Below are 22,626 nucleotides of genomic sequence, written 5' to 3' on the forward strand. Positions count from 1 at the left end.
ATGGGATGTCACTTCCAATATTAAGTTATAAATGATTGTGACTCCCACCTTGGCATGCATTCCCTTAACTTTCTTGCTCTCTCACTCGGAGAGAAGCCAACCTCCATGTGTGAGCTGCCCAATGGAGAGGCCCTGGAGGGACAATAGCCGGGGGGAACCGGAGGGCTGCCAACAGCCATGTGAGTGAGCTTGGAAGAGGCTCTCTCCTCAGTAACTCCTTGAGATGACTGCGGTCCTGGCCAACATGTTCCCTGCAGCCTTGTAAGAGACTTTGAGCCATAGGCAGTTGGCTAAGCCTAGATTCCTGATCCACAGAACCTGTGAGATAATAGTTTGTCAGTTTAAGCTGCTAAATTTGGGGGTAATTTGTTACACAGCAACAGATAATTAAATACCAACTTTCTAAAGCTTGCTTCGCCTACAGTATTCCTTATCCACCCAATCATGCAAGCCAAAAATTTCTCTTTCATCTTTTATGCCTACCTGCACTCCAACTCTTGTACATTCTACCTCCAAAGAACTTTCTAGATCTGGTCCATCCTCACTGCTCCTAGTCTGGATTAGGTCTGCACCATCTGGACTACTGTAATAGCTTCCTCATTTGTTTCCTTGCTCTCAAACTCACCCCTCTAACTCACCTGGCACAGGGGACTACCGCAGTATTTTTATAAAATGCAAAAAGAATATCAACACTCCTCTGCCTAAAATCTCTGCTTAGGCAATGAAGCCCACATCCCACAGCATGTCCTACAAATTCCTCTATGACCTGGCATCTGTCTCACGCTCCAGCTTTATTCCCTCCCACTCACTACTGCACATCTCAGGCTCCAACTGTGCCCATCAGTAGTTCTAGGATGCTTTACTCCTCTATGCCTTTATACTGTTTTGCCTGGAAGACAATTTTATTTATCAAACATTTAATGAGCACTTACTAAATACTAGGTACGGTTCTAGGCACTGGGGATAAAGCAGTGGGCAAGGCAGAGGATGTTTTAACATTCTGCCCTCTTGGAACTTATAGTTCAGTGGAGAGAGGAACCAATGTGAGTTATTAACTAAAAGCAAGGTAAGAACATAGCATGTAACACGGTGGGTGAAAGGGAGGGCTTGGTGGTTTAGATAGGATGGTCAGAGAAGTCCTTTCTATGGAGGTGGCATTGGCGATCCCATTGTCTTCTGGCTTGCACAGTTTCTGATGAGAACTTTTAGGTTATTCTGTGTTCCTCTGAACATAATGTGTGTTTTTCCTCTCTAGCTGCTTTTAAGATTTCTTATCATCACTGGTTTCCCACAATTTGATTATGATAAGCCTTGATGTATGCGTGTGTGTATGTGTGTGCATCCTACTTGGAGTTTCTTAAGCCTCTTGAATTGTGGGTTTATATTTTTTGACAACTTTGGAAATTTGGGGCCATTTCTTCAGACATTTGTCTGTATCTTCCTTGTCTCTTCTGCTCAGGGGACTGCAATTACACATATGTTAGGCCACCTTCTATTGTACTACAGGTCACTGATGGTCCGTTCATTTATTTTTCCTGTCATTTTCCTCTCTCTGTTTCATTTTGTCCCTATTTTGCTATGTCTTCAAGTTTACTGATCATTTTTTCTTTGGTGTCTAATCTGCTGTTAATCCCATCTAGTGATATTTTCATTTCAGATATTATATTTTCTTCTCTAGAAGTTCCATTTGTTTCTCTTTAATAGCTTCCATTTTCCTCTTCATTTAGCTCCTATTTTCTTAAAAAATTCTGTACATAGTTATATAGCTTAGCTCCCTCCTTTTCAGAATTTTGCCTATAGAATTCCAGCCATCTCAGCCTTCCCAAACTTTGATCTCCATCTTCTCAACTCACTGAGGTCACAGGGCTTGGTTTAGGTTTTTCTCTTCCTGTGCCCATGTTCCAGAAATTGCCCCAAACAGAAAACTAAGGCCACTGTAGGACTCACCTTCAGTTTTATTCCCCTCTTCCTCAGGGATCACAGTGCTGTGTTGTTTGTTGTTCAAAGTCTTAAAACATTTATTTCATGCGTTTTGTCTGGTATTATACTTGTTTGCAAGAAGTTAGGTCCAGTCCTTTTTTTTTTTTTTTTTAATGTATTGGTTTTGTGTGTGTAGGCCCAGTCTTTGTTACTCCATCGTGACCAGAAGCAAAGTCTCAAGGGGTGACATATGAACAGGAACTGAATGAAGTGAGCAAATAAGTCGTTTGGAGAGCTAAGTTAACCCACTTCAGGCTGAGTGAACAACAAGAACCAAAGCCACTTCTGAGGAACAGCAAGGAGAGAGCAAGAACTAGAGCGAGTGGGAGGGGATGAGGTCAGATAGAAAGACAATGGACAGATCACGTAGCATCTTGTAGGCCATGGTAAGGAGCCAGGATTTTAAGTGCAATGAGAAAACCATTGGAGAGTTTGCACAAGGGAAGTAATTTGATCTGATGTGTTTAAAAAGACTCACTTGGGCTACTGAGAAAAATAGGCTATAGTTACAAGAGTGGAAATAGGAGCATCAATTAGGAGGCTGCTGCTGCAATACAAGTGCAAGGTGATGGCTGTCTAGACTGGGATGGTCACAGTAGAGCTGGTTAGAAGTGTTTACATTTAGGATATATTTTAAAGTCTATTTGCAAGAGGTGCTTATGGATTAGATGTAGAAAGGATAAAAAAATGGTAAGTAAGCATAACTCAGATTTTGGGTCTGAGCAATTAAATGAATGCTATTCATTTACTAAAACAGGAAAGACAATGGAGGAGTAGGTTCAGGAGGGAAATCAAGAGTTTCATTTTGGACATGTCAAGTGGGAGATGCCCACTAGAAATCCAAGGAGAAAGGTTAAGAGAGCAGTTGGTAATACCAGTCTGGAGTTCAAGGAGAGGTCAAGACTAGAGATACCAATTTAGGAGTCAAGGGCACATAGCCCTGGGGCTGGATGAGATCATTTAGAGAGTGACTGAAAATAGGAGGAGGGGAGCTCCCTGAGAACTGAGTCCTGGGCGTCTCCAGCACTGACAGGTCTAGAGGAAGGGGCTGAGAGGCAGCAGCCAGTGAGGTAGGAGGGAAACCAGGAGAGCACGGTGTCCCTTACCCTTTTCTGCTTGGTAAATTCTTCATGCTGTAAGCTCCCGCTTAAGCATCTCCTCTGGGAAGCCTTCCCTGATTGGGCTAGGCAAAGTTAGTGACTCCCTTTTCTGTGGTCTCCCTCAGCATCCTGCAGGTGCCCTTTTGCAGCATTTATTACAAGAGATTATAATTCCCGTATGTCGGTCTTTCCCAATCAACTGTGTACCTCTTAGGGGCAGGGACTGTGGCTTATCCATAACCACATGGCCCACAACTAGCTCAGGGCTCACCTCAGTGGGTACCCAGGGACTGTGCTAGAGTCTGAAGGAAGATAAAGGCCCAAATATCAGAAGTGGTCAAGGAAGGCTTAACAGAGAAGGTGGGATTTGAGCAGTACCTTGTTGGAAGGCATTGGATTTCAAAAAATTGTAAGAATAGCAGAGAGCGTGGCAGACCAAGACAGACAAGAACAAGCAGGCAGGACTGGGAAAGCACAAATTATGTCCAAGAGGCAGGAACTGGCTCTGTTTGATGGGCCCCCAGGGTTCAGGGAGGGTTCAGGGAAGCGAGGCTGGTGCCAGGCTGGGAGGCAACCAACACTAGGCCAAGGACTTGGTTCTCAAAGTAGGTTCCTAGGAATACTGGTGTTCCATTATGTTTAAAATGTGACAATTTCATGGTTTTCTATAACTTCAAGGTGCTTCCTCACAGACAAGTTTGAGAACTTATGTTACAAAAAAACAAATGATATATTAATTAAAACCATCATATATTAAGCTATTACTATGTGCCAAATGTTCCACAGGGCTTTCTCTCATTCAATCTTACAACAGTTCTGTGAGGTAGATACAAATATTATCTGTATTTGCAGATAAGGAAACTGAAGTAGAGAGAGGTTAACTTGCCAAGCTTGCCGGCTGGAGGTGCTGGGAGGAGGAGCTGGAATTAGCTCAAACCCAGGGTGTCTGAGGATGAACCCCAAGCCCTTGCGTGACCCCTAGACTGCTTCTTTGGCTCATTCCTATGGGGTATCTGGGGCTGGGAAGGGAGGAAGAAGTCACAAGAACCATGAAGAAAGAGGAGAAGCACCTGGGGATCTGGAGAAGGTCAAGGTCACGGCCATCTGGGGTGAGGGTCACAGCCAAGGAGCGAATGAGACTCTGAGCTAGAGGAAGACAGAGACTGAGCAGCGGAACCGGGGTAGGATGTTCCTGAACGATGAGCTGGCAGCCGTTCCTCGGCCTGTGCACCTCTGCCCCATGAATCATCCACACCCAGACGGGCCTCGCTGTTTAAGCCAAGGTCATCCTGCTGCCCTCAAGAAGCCTGACATGAGGGTATGTTGCTGGGGCTGCCTGAGCAATGACAGGGGGACAGGCCAGAATGACAGGGCAGCCACGCTCCTAGGCAACAGATTACAGGAAACCTGCCCGCAGCCCGAGCTGCCAGCAGCTGCTCTGGGCCATCATAGTTTCCCAAGCAGTTACTGTGGCTATGATTGGAAAGGAGTCACAGTCACATGTTTGAGATGAATGTTATTTCGTTGGTTGGGGTTTATGTCCTGGAATGCTGCCGTCTGGGCCAGGCCTGAGCTACAAGTAAGAGGGGCTTCACAGCAAAGAAATAATGTATCTGCCTGGCTGGACTGGCTCAGTGGTTGAGCATCGACCTAGGATCCAGGAGATTGAGGTTTGATCCCAGGTCAGCGCACACGCCTGGGTTGTGGGCTCGCTCCCCAGGGGGGGCATGCAGGAGGCAGCCGATCAATGGCTCTCTCATCATTCATGTTTCTATCTCCCTCTCCTTCTCCCGTCCTCTCTCTGAAATCAATAAACATATATTAAAAAAGAAAGAATGGATCATCCTGTACATGCACAGAACATTATTATAGTTTGCAAAGCCCTGTCTAATCTTTATCTCATGTGAGTTAGACAACAGCCCTGTGAGGTGGTTGAGGAAACTGAGGCACAGAGAAGTTAAGTGACTTATGCAACATCACACAGCAAGTCAATGGCAGAACCCAATGCTGTCCCTAAGTCTTTGGGTTCCAAGTTACTCCACGTGTTTGAAACTCAAACTAACAAGTGTTTCAACAAGTGATAAGAATAAAAAGCAAAAGGACTCCAAGGAGACAAGGATAATATTCTCAATCACTGCGAGTCTGAATTGTGCGGCAAGACACATTTCAAACACAACACTTCCCAGCCCGTGGAAGCCTTTTTACCTGCATCACAATGATCCTAGGGGGGCACGTAGGTGATTCAGAGAAAGAAACAGGGGCTCAAGAGCACCCCCTGGAGTTCACTTCTGGTGCTGTGCTCCTCCCCTGACCTCAGGCCTGGAAGCGTTTAGTGTGGTCAAGCGATGGAAAACGGTCTCAGGGCTGTGGTTCCATTTGCTAGATTTGATCTGTCCAAACCAGTGGCTCCCTCTCTGTCTGCCCTCCAGTTCCCCACAGCTTGGGTCCCTGGTTCCACCCTGATAGCTGCCCCAGGCCGCCTGTCTATAGCGAGACAACCGCCCTGGCCCTCCACCCTGCGCTTTCACTATGCCAGGGCTCTGTGGCTTGGCCATGCAGGCCAGGCCCACATGATACTCCTGGAATAGCTGTTACAGTCAAACAAATGTGACCGCACAGTCCCCTGGGATGACCCTTGGATGCCTCCACGTTGCAGCTGTCTCCTTTGCCCTAACCTACTGATGGCTTGGGCCAGGCTCTGCTTTCTCTGGTGCTATCTCTAGGTTCTGCCCACTGACCCCTTCTAGCGCCTGTAAGCCACGTATCTGGTGGCTGAGCTGAACATCCGACCTGGGAACCAAAGCCTGGGGGTCTCAGAGCCTAAGGACAGGCTCTGGATGACAATTAGCCCCTTCTGGAACTGATCATTGTCTGAATTCCCCTCCAAAGGGTTCCTCCGGCCCGCCTGGAAATCCTGCCGCCTGGTGCCCAGGCTCCAGGGTAGCCGCCCTGGAGTGGGGGCTGCCCCTCGGGACCAGCCTCCTCTCCAGCTGTTACTTTGCTGTCACAGTCTTAGACAGAGGACTAGAAACAACCCAAGTGGTTACCGACAGGAGAACCGATGAACAAACTGCACACTCACGATGGGACTTGCAGCAGCGCGAAGGCACAGTACCAACCCCGACCGCATGAACAGGACGCTGCCGAGTCTACACACCTTATAACACAATTCTCATCAAGCCCCCAAACAGACAAAACCAAACCATGTATTGTTTAGGGTTACATTCGTGTCACTCTTAAATATTTTTAAAGCAGGAAGTGATAAACATCAAGTTCAGGATAACGGTTCCTCGGGGGCGAGTGAACTGGAAGGGGAGCAGCTTAGTACCTGGAACTCGGGCTGGGAGGTGGGTTTGGGGTGACTGTTTTGTTGTTCTGCATCATAGCTTTCATATATGTTCATGTATTCTCTTTATATACAACCGCTGCAGATCATTTTAAAGATTAGATGGAGAGGGTCCCAGAGGCATCTCCTCCCCCTTCTGGTTTATCTGGTGGCAGGAAACCGAAAGCCTACTCAGTGCCTGGACTCCACGCCCCCCCCCCCCTTCACAGCCCAATGACCTGAAAGAATGCTCTGCCCTCATCCCCATGTCCTTCCCTCCCACACTCTGGCTCAGCCCCCTGCACTCTGACCCTGTCCCACCATGCCACTGCCTCCCTGCCTCCCTAGGACCTCAGACAGTGCTCCGCCCCTTACTCAGCAGGTGGTAAAAACTGCCGGCAGGAAGAATGCGTAAATGAATTTCAGGCACTGTGCTTTGCGTGCGTGGGCTCATTTAATCCTTATAAGAATCCTTTAAGGGAGGTATTATTGGTCTTATTTTACAAATGACAAAAGGGAAGTAACGCACCCCAAATCACACCACCGGCAAATAGAAACAGCAAGTTGGAGCCAAGTTTAACACCAAAGCCCACACCAGCAACCACCCCTCCCCACCTCTGGCCATCCCACCACCGCCCCTCGTCCCAAGGTTGGGAACTGGCAGTGGTTACCTGGAAACACGTGGGCCCCGGCCTCCCCGTGGGGATGTCCGACTGGTAGAAAACTTTGAGCTCTGGGGTCAGGGCAATGACGGTCTTAATCACCAAGGAGATGATGTCAGACCAGACCTTCTTGATGTCAACGCCTTTGGAAGACAACCTACAAAGAATACTAGAAAAAGTCCTTTTGCTGCCTGTGCTAGTGCTGTCCGAGTGGACGAAGTTACCGCTGTGGATGTTCAGCGAGTAGTTGGTCAAGTGCATGAAGATGTGGTGCAGGTTTTTGGGGGTGGGCTCCTGATATGGCTCCGTACAAAATCTCGAGAGTCCATCTTTGGCTATGTAAATCTCTAAGGGGTCTAAGGACTTCAGTAAGACATACAGGCGGATGTCAAACTTGAGCTTGTCGATAAGGAGAGGCTTGCAGATGTACTCCTGGACCACTGCCGGCCGGCGCTGCAGGGTCCCTGCCAGGCGAATGTCACTGGGGTCTTTAATGAGGTAGATTCCGTCACCCTGACAGCCACCATCGGGTTTCACAATAAAAGTGGGCTTCCAGGAGGGGTCACCATCTTTCACCATTCGAACCTGGGGGAAGAAAAGAAGGGTTAGCGTGATGTTCTTCTCTCCAGACGCCCAGGACCGAGCAGGACTTTGGCAAATGTTTGGTGAATGAGCGACAACATGAGCCCGATGTATGTCATACTCACTGAGCACCTGCCAGGGAGAGAACACTGTCCTAGGTACTGAGACAGTGACCTAAGGCTGCCTTCAATCTTATCCTCCAGAACAGAGACCAAGAGCACAGCGGATTTGCAGTCACGAGACCTGGGTTCAAATCCCAGATCTTTGCTGGTTACTAGATATAACCCTGAGCAAGTCACATAACTGACAATGATAATGGCCTAGTACTATTTACAAGGGCCTACTATGTGCCAGGTGTGATATTAGGCCCTTTACATAAGTTATCTCATCTGAGAAAATGTCGTGGCTCTCCTTTTATGATACAGAAAACAGGAGATGGTGCATTAGTTGCAAAGAGTGTGGGCGTGGCGCCGGGCTTCCTGGTCTCGAATCCTGGCCCTGCTACTTACTGTGTGACCTTGGGCAAGTTACTTAAGTTAGCTGTGCCTTCCTCGTCTGTAAAAGAGAAAGAGTGCTCTGAGGATGAATGAGACAGTAAATGCAAAGGGCTAAGCCCACAGGCCTGGACACATGCCAGGCAGCCATCAAGTCTGACTGGAGCTGTTTTTCAAAGATGGTGCGAAACTGGGATTGGAATCTACATCAAAGGCTCTAATGTGCTCGCCCCTTCCTCTGTGCTGCCATGTCTTGGGTTCCTCATCTTAAAAACGAGGCTATAAAACTAACCCTCCTGGGTCACTGTAAAGAAGAAATAAACTAAAATGTGCAAAGGGCCAAGCACAATACCAAGCACAGAGCTAGTGCATGAGAAATGCTAGTTTTTACCATTTATATCTCTTATTAGGTTCATCGAGTAGACGTGGCCAAGCCTTCAGTCTGCTAAGACCTTTCTGAAACTAGATTCTGTCATCCATAATATTTGCTCTCCTCCCAGCTCCGGGTCAGCAGGACACTCACATAATTATCCAGGCCATCTGACCAGTCCAGACAGTCAGTCTGGATCTCCGGGTCTGCATAATTCATACGCACCCAATTCCCCTGGACCTTGTCACATCCTTCACGCAGCTATGGGGAGTGATGGACTGAATGTGGGGAGAGGAGGTTTTCACAGAAGAGGGGGGGCAGCTGCAGGAAACTGAAAGGTGGGTTTGAAAGCCACTCTCTCTGCAGCGTCTGGCATGAAAGACCCCGAAAACAGGCCTTCCTTCCATTCTGATCTGTAACTCAGAAAGGAGGCAGGGAGGTGGCCCTGCCGCCCCAATGGTGGGCTCACCCGGGCCTCCACCTTTGCTGCGTAAGCCCAACCCGGGACATCTGCACTCTGGGTTTTACTTATCTCTCTGACGGCCCTATATTTCTAAGTGAAGCTTTTGCCAATTCCTTGGGCACTATCAGTTACTCCAGGCTTGTAAAAGATCTTTAACAATGGAGAAACACTTAAAGCCTTAATAATGGCCCACATCAATTGTTTCCCCTTGTCAGCAGGATTCGAGAATGGAACCTCACCAGAGATCAATGCAAGCCTCCCCCGGCCCTCCACCGAGCCTTTCTTGCAACCGTGACCTTGACGGTTATGTGTAGTTATTTAATATTCAGCCAAAGCATTCACACGTTTGGCCCTTTACAGTAAATAGAAGTGTGCTGGAGAAATGGCAGTTATGGATCAGGAAGTGAGAAATGTCAGGTTTGCACCGGTGGGTAATTTCTCCCTCCGGAAAGCTTTTGCAATGCTGAAGATGCTAACAGTTTAATATATTATCAAGAGCAATATTTTCTCCTTTGAATCCAGTGTATATGCCTTAAATAAATTAAACTACATGGTCAATAGCCTCTGCCATTCATTGCATTACTGAGTATTTCTTTTGCTCTTTGCCAGAGTAGTACCATACAAATCAGGATTATTAATACTAACAGAATCGCTGAATTTTTAGAATTGGAATGATATTCGGAGATCAGCATGGCCCAGTCCTCTATAATTCAAATGCCGAAGCTGAGGCCCAGAGGGGTGAGGTGACTTGCCTTGGGTCTAACTGGCTAGGGGGATGGTTAGGCAGAGAACTGAGGTCTTCTGACCCCATAGCACACTCTCTGTGCCATTTTTACCTCTGATAAGATAAAATCAAAGCTCTCTTTTTCTGGAATACTATAGGGAAGAATCTCTTAATGTAGCAGATGGTATTGGTGCCTCAGCTCTGTTCTCACACTAATGAGTGTGGCCCCTGAGTGTGGCTTCCTTGGAGCCCCCGAGTTTGCCAGGACTGCCCAGTCCAAGACCTGTCTGTGTTCCTGGAGCAGTCGATGGGAAAGCCACACGGCTGTGCCGAATGTGGTTCCCACAGCCACCAGGCCTTTCAGCGACTTCTATTTTAAAAGGGAGGATTTTCCGGAGTTTCATACCCATTCTCCTCTGAGGTCTCACTCAAGGGTGACCCTTTCCCCCCAGCTATTAAAGTTATTAATGTTAAGAATGAATGCATTGGTTCTCAGCAAGAAGTCATGGACCAGAATCTAAATATAGTCTATATAACTAGGCCCCAACCCCCACAATTCTGACTTAATAGATGTGGGAAGAGACCTGGGCGTGCATATTTTGAAAAAGGCACGATGGGTGACTCTGATGTTCACTGGGTTTGAGGGTCACCGGGCTAATGTGAGTTAAATAAAAATACTATCTGGGATCAACATATTGAATGAAGTTTTATGCATTGATGTCAGCCTGAACATGAGGAAGACCTGCACTTAGGCTAAAGCTGATGGTATCTCCATTTCTGCCCAAGCCTGCTGTTGGACGTGAAATCCATTATCTTGTAACTGTATGCATTGATGGCTGAGAGAGATACCAAGAGGATGTGGTGGCCTGATTGCTTGGCACTCATCTGCCTGTTAAAAAATTTATGTCTTTTACTGCCCCCTAGTGGACACTTAAGAAATATAACTGGGACAAACCCCCACCACCACCCCCATTCAAAATTCTGACTCTTCTTAGCAGTAAGACACTCTATTAAGATATTAAAATAGTCTTAAAGAAGCACCACTACCAAGCTGGGGTACTGTTAAGGTAATATCATACTTTGGAACGAACTTGTCTCTAAAATGCCAGGGTTGGCCAAGGTCACATTCAATTTTCACACCCTCTGTCTTAAATATTTTCAAGGCTTCTCCCTACTATACAGATTGGCCTACCTGTGTAAATTCTCTCAGTTTGTGTAAACTTTTAAAAGCTGGGGAAACATGAATATGAAATCCTGAAAATATATGCCATAAAAAAATCAATGATTTTCATACTCTTCTTCACTGTGCTTTTTTGTATTTCCAAACTTTCCATTAGAAAAAAAAATAGTAGCAATAGCAGGCAGCAGCAAGTGTCTCTAAAGATTTTCATAAGGAATAGCTTTTGGTGAACAGAAAGTTCACAGCAGCATTGCTCACAATAGCCAAAGGTGGAAACAACCCAGTGTCCATCAACAGAAGAACAGATAAACAAAATGAGCTGTATACACACAATGGAATATCATTTAGCCATAAAAAGGAAGGAAATTCCGGCACCTGCTACAACATGGATGAACCTTGAGGACATTATGTTAAGTGAAATAAGCCAGACATAAAAGGACAAATACTGTATGGTTCCACTTATATGAGGTCCCTAGAGTAGTCAGATTCATAGAGACAGAAAGTAGAATGGTGGTCGCCGGAGACTGGGGCAGGGAGTCAGTGTTGGATGGGCAGTAACGTTATAATGAAACCAGGTTGATCAGAGTCAAAAGCCTGTGATCTTTCCACGACAACTATGCTCTCTGGAAAACTCAAAGCAGGTGAAATGTAGGAACTTCTGTTTAATAGGCAGAGTGAGGAGGGAGAACACTGTGGGAATACAGTTATAGCCAAGCCAACCAGCACATCTTGCCTGAGCCGCGGCCAGCAGGGTAAGAAGAGGGACTCCGCACGGCCACTGAGCTAGCTGCCTGGGATCTTCACACCCAGCCCCACCAGGCCAGGGAGGAATTATCACACACATGAGCGTGCACACACACACACACACACACTTTACAAAGAAACTGGAGACTTGTCCAAAGCCACACAGCTAGTGGCAGAGCCCGAACTAAAGCATAACATTTCCAGATTTCCACCCCCAAGTTCTTTCTGCCATAATTGATTGGAGCATCTGAAGAGGCCTTGGGAATCAACACTCTCTCCTCACCCTCAATAACACCACCACGTGTGTTTGGTATTAGAATAAATTTCAGTGTTTTTCAGAGCTATCACCTTATTTAATGATCAAACCTCCATTCTAGGGATACTGAGGACACTGAGGCCCAGAGAGTAAAGTAAGAAGCCTACAGTTGCCAGGCAAGAAGGAGGACTGGGAGCGGCGGTCCTGGACCCAAGGTGCCCTTTCCTCTGAAGATGCTCCCAAATTTACCTGGGAGGTGACAGAGCACCACGAGGTGGCTCAGGGAAGCCGGCCCCTCCAATCATGACAACCAAATAGCAAAGAGGAGCCACTCTGAAAGCTTTGCCCAAATCCAGGCGTTGTCAAAGCCATGTAATGGATCCCACTTTCAGTAAAGAGCAACTTAATGTGGCCATAATCTCTCCGTCATCAATGAGCAATCAAAGAGCCACTCCAGCACACACCTGGGGTGATAAATCTGCTTAACAGCAAGGAACCAGTCATGTCGTGAGACTGTTCCTGTTCCTCTCAGGTCGCCCCCGCAACATCTGACCCCTTATTGCTGGAGCTGAGCGAGGGAAGTGAGAACCCAAGGAAGGCTGGTTCACCTGGCCTGGTCTCCCCAACCCTCCCCCTCTCTCCCTAGTTCCCCTAACTGACAGGGCTTGCTGGGCCTGAATCTACTTCTTAAGGGCCTTGGGGGATCCCCGAGCATGGGGGCTCTCGGGCTGCTGCTCCCCTTCACCTTCACTGGGCCCACGTATCCGAGTGTCTGTGGGGAGCAGCAGAGTGCAGGCACGGGCTTTGGAGGAGACCTGGGTTCAGATCTCAGCCTGGCCACCTCCTAGCCATAGGGCCTGGCAGAGCTACCTAACCTGTGTTCAGCACCCTCCCCAGTCAAAGGAAGAACAGTGCCCAGCTCCTGTGGCTGCCAGAAGGAAAAAGTAACACCCTGCATTTGGACTTAACACAGCCCTATTTTTGTCATCATTTCATTTTAACCTATCATTCTGCCTCGGTTTCCTGACAATCCTCCAGGTTCCCTACTGAGGCCAGCTTGGCTGGAGTCCGAGTGCCCGCCCAGTGCTCCCGCCGTGAGCGGCCTGTCTCCTAACCCTCAGCTGTCCCTGGTCCCCTGGACAGCAGCCTCACCTTTCCTGCACCCCTGCGGGCCACCCAGCAGAGTCCAGCCCACAGCCTGGTTTGCCCCCTGGCCTCGCAGGCCTCACTCCCCTTTCCTTCCCCCCTACGGTCTCCTACGGAGATCCCAGAAGGCATCTCGGCTGATCCCATCCAAACACATCACTCGATTGCTGAGTAAGCTCCCCTTCCAGCTAAAATCGTTTTTCCAATACAGAGTCTCTCCTGCTAATGAACTGGCGAAATGATCTTTAGCTCACCTCGAAACGTATGCGACTCCATAACAATCAAAAGCCCTAGCTCCCCTCCTTCCCAGCACCGCGGTCCTCGCAGGCCTCTCCCTTTCTTGCCATACTCCACACACTGCACTTCAAACAAATACGAGTATACACGTCCTAGTTTGCAACACTCACACCGGCCATCCTCCCTCCTGAGGCCCTTCCACCCCCGGCAGTAGTGACGAGTGCCAGGCGCTGGGCCAGGCTCATCACCACGTACGCGGGAGGCCTAATCCTACGAGATAAGTAACAGCATTTTCATGTTTGTCCTTTGTAACTAGAGGTTTTCCCCCTACTGCATGGAAACCCGCACGCCAAGAAACCAATCTACTCAGTCCCAGGCCTGGCAGCCAAGTGCCTGCCGGGGACCAGACAGTCGGCAGTCGGATCATCTACACCAGGGGAGCGAGGACAGAGTCTCCACAAGCGCTGGGTTCCTGCCGCTGGCTTAAATGTCAGGGAGAAGCGCGGAGGTGTTGACACGTGGGAATTACTCCTCCGTGCCTTTGATCACCGCCATGGTCTGTGCTGTTCCGAATGAGCGCGCTGGTTGGAAGCCAAGCTGGGCCAGTTTTACAAAGGAACTCCTCCTGGGCCACGGAGGGCAGCTCTACAGGCCGCTTTTCCTTCAATAAACACTGCGTTTCCCTCCCCCTCCATTCCAGTGGGAGCAGGTGGCCACTGGACAAGAACTTGGGCTCAGCTCTGATGGGCTCACAGGAGGTGTCAGCCCAGCAGTCCCTTCCTAACCTCTGGCCGACGGCTTCACTTCGGTGGTCCCCATTTCCCTTGGGGATAACTCACTAGTCACTGTCCCAGCACAATGGACCTAGGACAGGAGGGGAGTTTGATCCCCTTTAATGCTCTGAACTGAGCATGGACTCTAAGTCTTTCCTTAGTTCCTCATGACCCAGGCGCCACCAAGCTTTAAAAGACTCTTTCAATGACTCAGAGGAGCAGAAGGGAAATAAACAGGAGCGACTGCAACTGGATCGTTGTGTTTACAGAGACTCATCTCAGCGTCACGGGCTCTTCGGTGTGCCCCAGATGGCGGGAGGCAGTGTCTTCCCAGGCCCCAGGGGCGCGTCAGATCCCCAGAGGCTCTGCTCTGAGACCCCCGACACCAACACCGGCGACAGAGAGGCCGCCCTCTCTAGGGGAGACTTCACCTTGACCCATAAAGACAGGGCAGCTGTGTCAGGATATCAGGACACGACCCCATAAATAACAGCCGCAGAGCGATGTGCACAAAAAACGGTCGGGTATTTGTCACCCTGCAGCACCCTCTCCTCATCCCTGTAACAGGATTATAAAAGGCCTCCCTGGCCCAGCATTTCCAGACGTCATGGCCAGAGGTCTTGTTGCATTTTGTAGAGGAAGAGCCAGGCTCAGAAGGTGAAGGGCTTAATTCCAGGCCACACACGTGGCTGGGGACAGCGTCGGAGCAGGTGTGGCCAGCCCAGGACCCAGGCCCGTCCCACGACTCTGCTTTGGAAAAGGAAGCGGGGGTACCGAGGCTCAGCCCGTGGGGTGGCCTGCGTAGTATTTGCCTAAAAGCTCCAAGAGGACAAGACCTCCTCGGCTTGTTCATCACAATAATCTCAGTGCCAAGTACAAGGCCAGCGACTGGAATAGGAAAGCTCAGGAGACTTCGGCACAATTTCGGAATGTCTGCGGGTTGGCATAGAGTCCGCAGGGAATATACACGTTCCATGGGGGCCCAACGACATCCAGTGGGGGCGGGAAGGGAGGGTGAGAAAGGTCTCAACTCAAGGATATTTTAAAATTTAGAACAGTCCCACGGTAGAATGAACTAACTGCCTTCACGAATCGTAAACAACCCGTTTTTGAAGATGAGCAAGCACAGGCTGGAACTTGGTCACCCGTCCGGGTGTGAGGGGATTCCGCAGGGGGACAGCTGTCCTTTCCAGTCCCTAACGTTTTTTATGCTTTGGTACCCACTTCAGCCCTAGCCCTAAGGACTGGGCCAAGCCTCTTTCCCTCTCTGGGTTTGTTTCCTTGTCTGCACAGTGGAGGCCTTTCTCTGCTTAGGGCTTCCAGGGTTCTTTCTAGAGCTCTCTGGAGATCAAGGGTTATGACAAGACTGCACTGTGCTGAGAGGTCACAACCTTGAGCTGGTGTCGGGGCGCCCACCCTGTGAGCAGTGAGCTCAGGCCGTGTCCCTCTCTAGGCTGGGAGACAGGGCGGGGCCATCCTCATTCTCAAAGTAAAGTAGAAATCAGGGAAAGCTGTGATGTTGGACACAAATCCGGGAAGTGTTAAAAATTAAACGCCTCTAAGAAATATACCGATATTTGTGTTCCTTAAGGAAGGGAGATAAAAATGCTCCTGCTCCACAGAGACCAATCGGTGTTTCTCAGTGAGACCGGCACTGCCACCTAGCGAGGGTTTGGGGGACTTCTGGGAGTGTGGTCGTCCTGGTGAACGGAGAGCGTTGCTGGCTTTGGGGGGGCAGGGGCCTGAATGCCAGAATGCCACGCGCGGGGCAGCCCTGCCGCACCTTCGTAAAGTGAAAGACCTTTTTCCATATAAATATCTAGGAGATAGCCGAGAACCCCCACCCCATGTCACATGTAAACAAAAGGAATCCCCCACGTGATTTAAACTGAGCGCCACCATTTCCCAGGAATGCAATGACCATGTGAACACGGGAAATTACACCTCACCTTTTCCCCCGGGAATTGTATCGAGTTGTTCAGTATTTCAGAAACATCGCATCACTAAAGGCACATAGCTTATGGTATCTGAGTCACCCACCCAACACAATTATATATGAAAAATAGTTTAAAATGCCAAATATTGTAAAATACCGCGTTGATGATATTACATGTAATATATAGATATGTGAGAGAATGAATATGAGTAATGTTTAATCAAACTGTCCTACTTCCCTTATATCCAAACTCATTCATTACGAGTAGGGCCAAGCATTGGGTCTTCTCGGTAACAGCGCCCCAAAGCAGTTGCTTATTGAGATGCACAGACTTTTGTTATAAAGAACTTCTCCTTATTTTTATTTTTTAAAAACATTTAGGTGTGTGCTTTTATAAAGAAGTATGTGTGAAGGTTGATTATATTTCATCTCAGGATGGTAAAGAGAACGTCACAATGTATGTTTACAGAAGGGGGAGGACATTGGAATGATGCCCATGTAGCAGTGAGCACACGGCACCTACCAGAGAAACACTAGGGCTTCTTGGAAATTTGGCTGATTCCCAGGCTGGTGCAGGGAAAACACAAAAAAGTCTGGAGCCTCTTGCTGTGGTCAAACAGAGCACCCGAAGGGTAACAGGGACTGCTAAGTGGACACTGGGCTCCACTGGACAAATCTGGGATCATTTGAGCTTCAAAATAAATAAAAGGATTATAACCCATTGAATAAAATAAGAATCCACAAGTCCACACTAACATGCATGCATACAAACACAGATAAATGAATTAAAAGGCAAAGCTCTTCCTTGCAATAGAAACTCAACTAACAAATGCAGAAGGAATGGTGGAGTTAATCACCATTTCGCAACCATCACAATAATAACCAATTTGGGCAAGAGTCGTTAACTGAGGTTAAAACTAAAAGGGTGAAAGTTTGAGGAATAACAGGATATTACATATTTTTAAGTATTATCCCATAACAGACTTAATAATTAGAAAGGGGGAAACGGTAACTTTTCAGTGGAAATCTGGCAGACACCACCTTAACCAAATGGTTAAAGTTCACATCACCAATAATGAGACACATTGACATCATGTGCCCCCAAAGATGATACCCCTGAGAAAAACACAGCACAGCTTCCCTGCTGCTCCTGCCAAAAATGCATATCCTGAACCTCATGAGGAAACCCCAGAGAAACCCACCGAGGGGCAGTCTGCTAAACAGCCTGCGCTCACCAAAACCAGCCTGTGCATGAGGCACGAGGGAAGACTAAGAAATTCTCCCAGGTTAGAGGAGGCTACAGGGACATTTGTCAAAACCTGAATAAATTCTGAATATGATTAAGTTAGAAAACAGTATTGATCAATGCTAATTTCATGATTTTGATAATTCCACTGTGGCTATAAAAGAAAATACTCTTTTATTTAGGAAATAAGCACAGTGTTTAGGGGTAAAAGGGCATCAGGTGTGCAATTTACTCCCGAAAAGGAGACAGAGGGACAGAGTGGGGGCCAACGCGGCGAAATGTTAACATTTGGGGTTGAGTGAAGGATGCGTAGAATTTTTTTATTATTACAATTTTTCAGTAAGTCTGAAATTATGACAAAATGAAAAGTTAAAAGAAAATGGAAGCGAGCCATTAGTGCAAAAGGACAGAAAAGCACGTATTAGATCTGTTCTAGCCAAAGGACCCCCTTTATCCTACCCTCCTAAGCCTTCTGGAAAATGCATGGGGTTAATTTCGGGGGGGTGCGAGTCTGGCTGAGAGGGAAGCACAAGAGAATCATTTCATTAACGAGGCCGGAGAAGTGGATTAGAGCATCTTTCCAAGCCCGAACCTCGCCTTCGCGACGCCTTTCATTAGAACCCCAAGAAGCAATTACACGGGAAAGAAGCCGAGCAAGACGCAGCGCCGGGGAGATTTCTTCATTTCTTTGGAGACGAGGAGCGAAGGTACAGGCAGAGCAATTTTCATAATTTCCCTTTGAAACAGGCACTGAACTCGAGATTGGCTCCCCTATTTTCTTGTAGAAAATTAGGCATCTCTACTCAAGTGACTAAGGCGACATCGCGAAGAACTTTTGCAAAATGAAATGAAAGGACAAAAATTGAAGGGTGAACGATGACCTTTTCCTCGCTTTAGAAAGCAGGGGTTTCTTGACCTTTAAAATAGTCTCCCAGAAAAATGTTTACTTCTTCCACTTTCTCAAAGCTTGCCTTTAGATGGGGGGGGGGGGCACGTTAAAGCAGCGGCCCTCTAATGATCATATTTATCTCAAAATTCCACATACAAAACTGGTACTGCAAAGTAGCAAGACTGTAATAGTTGTGATTTAAAGCACTAAATGTATTGGGGGCCAAATGGAAGTGTAGAAAATTAAACAGTAGAGTTTCTGTTCTTAAAAGTATTACTGCACTAGGCTGCCTCGGGGTGGGGGGGAACCTAAGGGGGGAAAAAGTTTAAGCCGAGCTGGGATGCCATTCACTCGAAGAGAAGTCTTAGCTCTTTCCCTCTCCTAAACGGTCTATCATCAAATAATGAGGTAATTCGTCTCGATATTATTTTTTATTAAAAATTAAGTCCATTTCTAAGAAGCCAGAAACACCCAGAATGCTTTGTGTAAGCAGTCTTAGCTCCAGCTTAAATTCCCATCTAAGACCACAAAACCTCTTTCCATGTTCATTCATTTCACACACACACACACACACACACACGTCTGAGTGTCCCCCTTGTGCAGGGACAGGAGATAAGTAAATGCCCATCCACTGAGGGGACAGAGTGTGATTTTCAGTGTCCCTATGGTGCTACAGGTGAGGAAACTGAGGCTCAGTATAATTAAGTAACTTACCCAGGGACACACTTAGAAAGTGATGGAAAAAGGGTTTTAACCTAGACCTTAATGACCCCAAACCCTCACCTCACTATCTGTCGGCCAGAAGCACTGCCACAAAATACCGTGTTGGGTCCCGTAATCGAGGGAGAGTCCAGAGGGGCCCCAGGAGAACGGCCCATGCGTCTGGGCGGCAGGACAGTGGGAGGTGGAGTGGGAGGGGGGACCAGAAAAGGCCTCCGCGAAGGTGGCCTCAACCCTGGCACAGTGAGGCTCAGAAAGAGCTTCGGGGGCCGGGAGGGGGACAAGTGCAGGAAGGGCGTCCCCGGCAGAAGAAACAGCCAGAGGTGCGGGAACTTGGGCAGATGTGAATCTTTCCGAGTGGGCCACAGAGGGAACCAACAGGAAGGATGTCTTGGCTTAGCCGATGTTTGCTAGCCGCAGCCCACCATCCACAGGGCTACTTGGGGGAATGTGCAGACACAGTTTCCGTTGCCCCCCCCCCCCGAAGGGTAAGGTGAGGAGCTGCCCCCCCCCCCGCCCCGGTTCCAGGAGCAGCTGCAGGCAGCCTTCATCAGCAGCGCTTCCCCCACCCAGCGTTTGCAAGAAGACGATTGATCACATAAAGCCCTTGGTGCTCCAGCTGAACCCTGGGCAGCAGAAATCTGTCTCCAGCGGGGAGTTTTATGGGAATCCAGGAAAGCCAACTCACAGGATCACGGAGGTTAGAAGGGGAAGGAACTGCAGTGACGCTCTGCAATCTTTTCTTCTTGCAGAGGAAGCACTGAAGCTCGGTGATGACTTGGCCAGGGTCGCCAGGGTCCCAGAGCCAGCTAAGAGGCGGCAGAGGATATGGCACCAGAAGCACAAGGAACAGAAGCAAAAATCAATAAGTGGGGCATCAAACTGAAAAGCTTCTGCACAGCCAAAGAAACTATCAACAAAATGAAGAGGCAACCTGCAGGATAGGAGAAGATATTTGCAAATCCCTTACCATATATCTGGTATGAGATTAATATCAAAATTAGGTAAGGAACTCAGAAAACTCAACAGCAAATAACAATAATAATTTCATTTAAAAACGGACAGAGGGTCCGAACAGAGAAGACATACAAATGGCCAACAGGTACATGAAAAGATGCTCAGCATCACCAATCATCAGGGAAATGCAAATCAAAACCACACTGAGATATCACCTCCCACTTATTGGTGGGAATGTAAACCAGTACAGTCGCCATGTAAAACAGTATAGAGCTTCCTCAAAAAATTTAAAAATAGAACTGCCATATGATCCAGCAATCCTGCTTCTGGGTATCCATATAAAAGGAGTGAAATCACTATGTCTAAGAGATATCTGCACCCCCACATTCACTGTGGCATTGTTCACAATGACCAACACATGGAAACAACCCAAGTGTCCATCAACAGGTGAATGGATAAAGACAATGTTACACACACACACACACACACACACACACATACACACACACAGGAATATTATTCAGCCATAAAAAAGGAAATCCTGCCATTTACAACAATGTGGATGGACCTTGAGGGCATTATGCTAAGTGAAATACATCAGAAAAAGACAAATACAGTTATAACATCACGTATATGTGAAATTAAAAAAAAAAAAAAAGCCAAACTCATGGACACAGAGAGTAGAACTGTGGTTGCCAGGGACTGAGGGATGAGTGAAATGGGGAGATACTGGACAAAAGGTACAAACTTCAGTTATAAAATGAATAGTTCTGGGGATGGTGACTACAGTTCACAGTATTGTTTTATATACTTGAAAGTTGCTAAGAAAGTAGATCTTAAATGTTCTCACCACACACAAAAAAATTGTATTTATATGAGATGATGGATGTGCTCACTAACCTTATTGTGGTGACTATTTTGCTATATATATGTGTATCCAATCATCATGCTGTGTACCTTAAAAATATACAGTGTTATATCTCAATAAATCTTGGGTGGGGGGAAGAGGTGGAGCAGGACTGGAGCAGGTCTCCTGACCCTGGCCAGTGTTTCATTTCACATTAAACGATTGCATAGGGCAAGGATACATCGAACTTGTCTTGTACTCCTAGCACTTGGCACTTAGTAGGTCTCAGGAAATGCCTGAACTGCACCGAGTCAGAGGTCTGAGCACACTGGCTGTTGTACAGTCATGCGTTGCCATGAGCAAGCACCTTTGATTCTGAACCTCTGTCTTCTCACCTGTAACTTGGAGAAAATGACAATTGCTCAAACTGAGGAAGGACAACAGGGGCCATGCACTGAAAAAGCACATGGTGAACTGCGAAGAGCCACACAGGCACCAGTGTCACTCGGGCTCATTAAAAGGACGTCCTAATGAATGGGACCTAAGCTTGCTTTTCCAGAGCGGAGCAGTATCTTGAGTGTCAGATGATATCATTTTTTTCCAGTAGACAAATTGAGCTGTTAAGCAAGGGGCACAGGAACAGCATGATATATCGAAGCAGGAGGTGAAGTTCTATTTTTGGCAACAAAGGCAATAAAACTTGAAGCAGCCGGGGAGGTGAAGCCGGGGCTCCCACCAGCGGCCCTGAATCATCTGCCTGCTCCTGGCGGCTGGAGCCCCTCGCTCTGTGAGCCAGGCCCAGGGCCGCTGCTTGGGCCTCGGGGCTCCTGGCCGCTCCCCAGCCTGCTGCGCCCCGCGGGGCTCTGTGTGGGGGCGGGGGTGGGCTGGGGCCTCACCGGGAAAGGGCAGCGGCCGACCCCGTCTCACCAATGGCATTACTTTGGTAAGCTCTCCCTGGCCCGGGTGTGGCCCGAGCCCTTTGAAAATGACAGGTTGGATCAGGCTGATACCCTTGGCCTTGGAGAAGCTAACTTTTGATGGCCAAAGTCGCAAGAGACACAATTTTACACCACAGCGTCTGCATATTAATTTGCAATTCAATTTGGCAAATATAACTTGACTTCCCACTAAGGCCAGGCACTGTGACAAGCAGCAGGGATACGGTGATGAAGAAGCCGGAGCCAGTCAGCTCCCTGGGGGGGGGGGGGGGGGGGGTTATAGAGAAAGTGGAAGACAAGCAGGAGTCTGAAAAACAGCAAACCCAGCAGGTGACAGAAGGCGGCCCTGGGGTGGGAGAGGGGCTCAGAGGACCAGGACAGCGCTCCAGGCAGGAGAGGCGGGTGCAGAGGCGCGCTGAGTCCTTCAGAAAGTTGAATGGACAGGATCCCCGGGGAAGGGGTGGGGAGGGCGCGGCCGAGGCCCAGGCTGCAGAGGGGCAGCGGCTCTCCCTGCGGGTGAGCTTCAACCGTCGGGGACCCGGGGTCCGCCCAGTCGGCACGCTGGCCGCAGGAAGAAAAACGAAGCGACTCGCCAGCCGTTTATTTGATAAGCGTGGGATCGGGACAAGGAGCCGATGCCTGATGGCAGGTTCCCTTCTGCCTTGACTCTGGCCCGCTCGTAAGTCGAGTTTCCTAGTTCCTGAAGCTGGCGGGGAGCATTGCTCCCTGGGGTTTGCAAATCATGGGCCTCATTCAGCCTTGAGGAGCTGAACCCATCGAAGCTCCCTCAGGAGGGTGACTGGGGAGGAAAGTGGAAGGGCCGGCTCCCTCCAAGAAACTGCAGAACATCACTGAAGAGCCTTTTGGCTTTCTTCACTGAAAAATTCTTCTGCTGAGAAATACAAACTCCTTCACCATAATAAATACTGTTTTGATAACAAAACTGTACTTTTCTCAAATACCCAGATGGGAGACCATATGCAAAATAAACTCCAAGGACTTTTTTATTGGCCATCTGCTAAAGTTGGAAAGGAAGCCAGCATCCTCTAGCTTTCAC

General features: G+C 48.2%; 1 protein-coding gene across 1 annotated transcript in view; it reads right to left on the minus strand.

Annotated features, from left to right (window-relative positions):
* TTLL11 (tubulin tyrosine ligase like 11) overlaps positions 1-22,626 on the minus strand; it is a 169,290-nt gene that overhangs the window by 103,346 nt on the left and 43,318 nt on the right. The window contains exon 4 of the mRNA XM_016211053.2: positions 7,077-7,652. Within this exon, the coding sequence (XP_016066539.2) occupies positions 7,077-7,652 (576 nt within the window). The remainder of the gene's footprint in view (positions 1-7,076; positions 7,653-22,626) is intronic.

This window comes from Miniopterus natalensis, chromosome 12 (assembly GCF_054644295.1).
Source record: "Miniopterus natalensis isolate mMinNat1 chromosome 12, mMinNat1.hap1, whole genome shotgun sequence".
Classification (NCBI taxonomy): domain Eukaryota; kingdom Metazoa; phylum Chordata; class Mammalia; order Chiroptera; family Miniopteridae; genus Miniopterus; species Miniopterus natalensis.